The sequence below is a fragment of the Salvelinus alpinus genome, chromosome 33, assembly GCF_045679555.1.
Source record: "Salvelinus alpinus chromosome 33, SLU_Salpinus.1, whole genome shotgun sequence".
Classification (NCBI taxonomy): domain Eukaryota; kingdom Metazoa; phylum Chordata; class Actinopteri; order Salmoniformes; family Salmonidae; genus Salvelinus; species Salvelinus alpinus.
Window position 1 is genome coordinate 30249405 of NC_092118.1, and position 6973 is coordinate 30256377.

The 6973-nt window shown below is 47.2% G+C and overlaps 1 protein-coding gene across 1 annotated transcript in view; it reads left to right on the plus strand.

Annotated features, from left to right (window-relative positions):
- Positions 1-5615, plus strand: part of LOC139563013 (leucine-rich repeat-containing protein 4C-like) — a 63755-nt gene extending 58140 nt beyond the window's left edge. Inside the window, exon 2 of the mRNA XM_071381246.1 lies at positions 480-5615. Coding sequence (XP_071237347.1) covers positions 507-2372 — 1866 coding nt within the window. The 5' untranslated portion in view covers positions 480-506 and the 3' untranslated portion in view covers positions 2373-5615. The remainder of the gene's footprint in view (positions 1-479) is intronic.
- Positions 5616-6973: the final 1358 nt, after the last annotated feature.

The window sequence follows — 6973 nt, forward strand, 5'->3', positions numbered from 1 at the left end:
TTTTCTTATTGCAGATGTACAGATGAATAATTAACTTCCCGGGTTAGGACCTGAATGACAACCATTTGTATTTATTTATTGATGAGAGAGGAAAGTTCATATGGGAGTTAGATGCTGAGTTTTCAGTTCTGTTGCCCCCAGTCATGAAGCCTGTCCTGGGGAGTCCTGATATCTCTGACTGCTCTAATGCTCCACAGATGGACAGTGTTTATGATGACTATCTAGGATGACTGAACATCCATCCATCCCAATGATAAGGAAACTACATTTCACCATCTCTCTTCCTCATGTAGGTCATTATCCCAGGCATGTGCATTGAGCACAGACAGTATGGTGTCCCTTCAATAGACTTTATACACATAAAAAGAAGTGGCATTACCCATAATTACCTTCTGTTCTACATCTAGTTTTCTTTGCTTGTCTTATATTGTTCCACTGCCTAATCTGTACTTTTCTCTCTTCTCTTTACAATATTTCAGAGAGGACCACCAGCCACTGAACTATGAATGCTGATCACAATGATCTCCTCCCTCCAGCGCCAGACAATGAGAGATCCTAGGCTGAGGGGGGCTCGGTCCTATCCCCTCTTTGTGCTGCTGTTGGCCCTCCAGATCCTGGCGGTGGCCGGCCTGGTGCGTGCCCAGACCTGCCCCTCTGTCTGCTCCTGCAGCAACCAGTTCAGCAAGGTGATCTGCACCCGCCGGAGCCTGCGCGATGTCCCCGACGGCATCTCAACCAACACACGTTACCTGAACCTGCAGGACAACCTCATCCAGGTGATCAAGGTGGACAGCTTCAAGCATCTACGGCACCTGGAAATCCTGCAGCTGAGCAAGAACCACATTCGCAACATCGAGATTGGCGCCTTCAACGGCCTGGCCAGTCTCAACACCCTGGAGCTGTTCGACAACCGTCTCACCACCATCCCTAATGGGGCCTTCGAGTACCTCTCCAAGCTCAAGGAGCTGTGGCTGAGGAACAACCCCATTGAGAGCATCCCGTCGTACGCCTTCAACCGGGTCCCCTCGCTGCGAAGACTGGACCTGGGAGAGCTCAAGCGGCTCTCCTACATCTCAGATGGAGCCTTCCAGGACCTCAGCAACCTGCGCTACCTGAACCTGGGCATGTGCAACCTCAAGGAGATCCCCAACATCCTACCCTTGGTCAGGCTGGAGGAGCTAGAGATGTCAGGGAACCAGATCTCTGTCATAGGGCCTGGCTCTTTCGCAGGGCTGGCGAACTTGCAGAAGTTGTGGATGATGCACGCTCAGATCCAGACCATCGAGAGGAACTCCTTTGACGACCTCCAGTCCCTGGTGGAGCTCAACCTGGCCCACAACAACCTCACCCTGCTGCCCCATGACCTCTTCACCCCCCTGCACCGCCTGGAGAGAGTCCATCTTCACCATAACCCCTGGAACTGTAACTGTGACATCCTGTGGCTTAGCTGGTGGCTGAAGGAGACAGTGCCTGCCAACACCAGCTGCTGTGCCCGCTGCCACACCCCAGCCAGCTACAGGGGTCGCTACATCGGCGAGCTAGAGCACAGCTACTTCCAGTGCGATGTGCCTGTCATCGTGGAGCCGCCGGCGGACCGCAACGTCACAGAGGGCATGGCGGCTGAGCTCAAGTGCAGAACGAGCTCGTTGACCTCGGTAAGCTGGCTCACCCCCAACGGGTCTCTGGTGACCCACGGGGCGTACAAGGTGCGCCTGGCTGTCCTCAACGACGGGACGTTGAACTTCACCACTGTCACCATGCAGGACACGGGGACTTACACCTGCATGGTGAGCAACACGGCGGGCAACATCTCCGCCTCTGCCGTCCTCAACGTCACCTCGGTGGAGAACAGCGGCGTCACCTACTTCACCACAGTCACCGTGGAGACCACAGAGACAGTAGACGACAGCCAGACTCCTGCTCTTCCACCGATTGGCTGGGTATCATCTTCGACCACAAGGGGGCCTCCGGTCCAGACCAGGACCACAGAGCGGACCTACACCGTCTCTGTTCTGGACCTGGACGGGGAGGGGGACCGCGGCTTGGAGGAGGTGATGAAGACCACCAAGATCATCATCGGCTGCTTCGTGGCCATCACGCTCATGGCCGCCGTCTTGCTGGTTATTTTCTACAAGATGAGGAAGCAGAACCACCAGCAGGACCCCGATGGCCCCGCCTCCTCCATGGAGGTCATCACAGTGGAGGAGGAGCTCGCTGGTGTCGCTGCCATGGAGGCCCACTTACACCTGCCCCCATTGGAGCATTACAACCATTACAACACTTACAGGAGCACCTACCACCACTCCCACACACAGGAACCTTTACTGATTCAAGCCAGCTCCAAAGACAATGTGCAAGAGACCCAAATTTGATTGAGATTCATTAGAGGAATCCGATATCAGCTATCTCATACAGGAAGTATCATGGACAGAATGGTAAGGATTAGTGTGGGAATGACTTGACACTGACTTGACTGATGATGTTAACGATCAAATGGATCAACATCTTTCAAAATGGGTGTGCTATTTGAAAAAGTGTCTTTAAAAAACAGAAATTATTTATTTAAAAAAATATATGTCTAGTGGCTAAATCAAGAAAAACAAATCTGAATGAGCTTTTTAGCTCCAATTTTATTTCACCTCTGTGTGATGTTGGGGGAAGAATGGTTCACTGTAAACTCATCTGGTCAAATGAATTCTCTACATTCAAACCATGTTCGGACCGTTTCCAAATATGAGTGCAGCAACAGAATAGATTAACACAGCTTCCATTTGACCATAGGGCCATTTCAGATGAAAATATAATACTGCCTTGTTTGAGAATTTTTATCAAAATGTTTGAAGGTCATTATAATATCCCAGATGACCTGGTGTTTCCTTATTCCTTTGGATATATTCACAGCCCTTGAATATTATCACAGCTACATTACATAAAACTGATGAAGAGGGAGGATCCTCATATTACACTGTACCCTTCCTGTCACTCAAATTAGATGAGATACAGATGTTCCCATGACTTGGCTGTTAATGAAATGAGCAATGAGGCCAACATGCCTCGGGAACCAGACGGCCAAATGACTGAACATGCATTTTCCCGGCTCCTAATCAACAACTATACATCCTTCACTTAAATTAAGATGAAGGTCTCTCTCCCCCCTCCCTCCCTCCTTCCCCTCTCCTATCACCCTCTCGCTCTTTTCTCTCTCTCCCTCCTCTCACGCTGTATCTCTTTCACTCTATCACTCTCCCCCTCCTACCTCCCCTCTCTCTTTTCTCCCCTTGCTCGCTCTCTCTCTCTCTCGCTCTCATTCTTCCAACCCCTCTCCTTCACCTCTCATCCTACTCTCTCCCTCCCCCTTTCTCCTTTGCTCATCCTCCTCTCTTACACTCTCCTCTCTCTTCTCCTCTCTCTCTCTCTCTTTCTCTGGCACATTCATCTCTCCTCTCGACATATCTCATTTGTCTCTCTTTAGACATGAGGGGAATGGCAGTGCAGCAGAAGATGTGGGAGAATGAAGGGGAGGCTCCACGGCCCTACGGTAATGTGTTAATGATCTAGATCAGCAGCACTGGCGCGTTACCTTGGTATCACCCTAGGGTCACAGACGGTCGGGGGCTGATAGCCCGTCTGTTAGCGCAAATAAAGCTCGCATGTAATTCAGCGTGACCCTGGTCGGCCAACACAGGGGGCTAACCGTCTGTACTGTCAGTCTGTAGTAAACAGGGAGGTGTAATTGCTCATTAAACTGCATCAGCAGTCCATTTGTAGGCTTCTAGATGAGCTAGAGGAGAAGTTGATTCAGAAAACAGCTTGAAAACTCCAACCCGTATCCCTTTACACAGCAGCTAATGGAGGAACTAGTCTTCTGATTTCTGAGAGGCTCCTACTCTGATCTTCTCGGCCGTGTTTGTCAGGGAAAATACACAACCCAAGGCCTTTTGATGGCGCCTCTCTCATCGTCCATCTATCACAACACCGCCTTGTCTTTTCTCTACTCTGTTTACACGGCGCATTTCATTTGGTAGTTGAGTGAAGGAGGAAGGAAGGGAGGGAATGAGGAAAGGAGGGAGGGGTTTGGCCCATGATGGCCATGGGGGCAGATATTGAAGATGTGACGCAATAGCGGTGAAAAACAGATAAGGAATGAGGAGCGCAGAAATAGCCGACGGACAGTCGCCATGGAAACACGGACCTTGTGTGGAGCGTGAGGAGGAGCAGATATGCCAGGGCTGTTGTCCCGGAGCTAACAACTGCCGCTTAACTTTACAACACAACTCCCCAAAATCCACTATTAGATTGCAGGCTAAAGTGTCTCGTTGAATTACAGAGGCACGGAGTTATGCTTAAGTTGGATCCACTAAGTTAACACAACTCCGTTGACGGAGAGAATGTTTGGTACGACAGGCAGCACTATACCAAAGCGGCTACTTAGGGACACATTTGGTTTGCATCATAGCAGGGCACAGCCAGCTGTCATTAGCTGACATACAGTAAGCTGCCATGACTGCTTGTGTCATGCTTATGACAATACGAAGATAAAGAAAGTCTCACACTCCATATTATGCTCCCGACAATTGAATGGGTAAACATGACCTTTTCAATATCAGGTGGTGCTGTGGCTCAGGCACTAGAGTACGGCGCTCGCAACACACCAGGGTTCTAAGTTTGATTCTCGCTGGTGCCACCCATATGTAAAATGTATGCAAGTCCCTTTGGATAAAAGTGTCTGCTAAATGGCATATATTACTATTGTGTTAGTATCTCCAACTGGCATCCAAATAGACTGGATTGACTCAATACAGACATTAGTGCTCAGTGTGAAAGTCATAGACATTTGATTTATGGGTATATGAACCTGTTTTTAGTATGTACTGAGCATACAGTTGTTCATAATAAAGAAATTGCATATACAGAAGCATTCATTCAGCACTTAAGCATCCATATCCATGAAACATGTATCTCTGACAAGGCCACTCTGATCTATTCACTAGTTATATCTGTATATAACTTGTTGCTTGGGGTGGTCAAACAGCACATGGATACAGCAGCAGTAGCTTCTGTTCCGGTCCGGTCCGGTCCGGTCCAGTCCAGTCTCACTGGAGGTTGACCATTCTTTCCCCTTCTAGTGATTCCTTTTCAATGCTTTCAATTATTTTTCAATGCTTTCAATTATTTTTCAATGCTTTAGGTGGCTGAATGCTTGACCTTAGACAGTATAGTCTACAGCCAATAAGGCTGTGAGAGATTCATTTCTATGTGGAGCTGGTGATTGGTTTATTGTGTGTTGTTCTGCCAACTGTCCATCTATGGGAGGTTACTGTATTGGGGGTTTTGGCCCTTCTCTCATTTTCTGAGAGAATGCTCCTCAAGTGGTACATTTATACGAGACGTATTTTCAAAATAACATGCAAAAAAAAAAAGATTTTCACGTCGAAATTTTACATGTGCTTCTGGATTTCAATGTAAAGAGAGAGAATGTGAGAGACTGAGGAGTCAAACGAATATCTCCGTTGGCATCCTTCCCATACCTCTCGAGGAATACAGCGTACATTTATTGATACCAGAGATTGTAGTTCATACATAAACACCAATAAAACATTGCTGTTTTTCCAGTATCTTGTGCAGTGCTTTTCATCATATTTTGCACTGTAAAGGAAAGTGTATACTGTTGCTACCTCACATTCCAACCAAGGTGCATGGAAACTGGACTGGAAACTGTACTGTGGGAGGTATTCAGACACTTCGAGAACAATGGATGTTCAATGGGGAATGATTCTGTATTGTCAGAAATCAACACAGCAGTACAGCTTTCATCAGGGTACGTGTTGTGTATTGTTAAACCACCCTGCTAAAGGCTGTGATGCAGAAAGACAAACATTTTCTACTGAACTTCCATTGTCCTTCAAGGAGGGGCTGAATATCTGTCACACACCCATGATATGCCTTGACACAGGCAAATCAGCTTCTCTCTCTCTTTCTATCTTTCTCTCTTCACTCTCCCTCCCTCCCTCTCTCTCTCACACACACACACACACACACACACACACACACACACACACACACACACACACACACACACACACACACACACACACACACACACACACACACACACACACACACACACACACACACACACACACACACACACACACACACACACACACACACACACACACACACTCACACACAAACACACATTTTTAATTTGCAGCTCATTGAATTTGGTCGATTTATAGTAGAGCGTGCTGATGCAGAATTTAATTAGAGAAAAATGAATTGGAAAGAATAATTCCTCGCACCGGAGGAGCTTGTTTTATGAGGTCACAGGAAGGATGCAGATCTTATTAATAGAAAGAGGAAGTGCTCTTTTGACAGTGTTGCCAAATATAGACGCTTTCACTCCCTCCATTGGCTAATTCTTCTCAATCTGAGAGGCAAATTCTCTTGTAACTGGCTGACTATTTCTTCACTCTGCACACTATAGAATACTTCTCCGGTGGGCGTTGCTATGTTCTATTTATGCAGATACACTTCGGCCACACACAGTATTACTATAGGTCTGATGTACTATAGGTCTGATGTACTATAGGTCTGATGTACTGCTGCTTTGATGAGGGTGAGTATTGCTAAAGTGGGATACTTTATGAAAATGTGCTTTCCCGGAAAACACTGTGCAACGCATTTGGTAATAAGACACTGAATATCCTTGCTTAGTCTTTTTCAAAACCTTTAAAGGTCCTGCACAGTCATCCTATTTCCCATGTTAAAATAGCCTTTGAATGACAAAAACATCCACCGTAATATTTTTAGGCTATTAAACTGCTTAGAACTGAAGAAATTGGACCTTTTCTCTCATCTACAGCTATTAGAAAGCCTGAAAGAACAGGCTGAGTGGGCGGGGAGCTTACATTCATGAGCTCGCCTTGACTGACAGCTATTTAAAACACCGGTGCGGTCGTTGCCAGGTAAC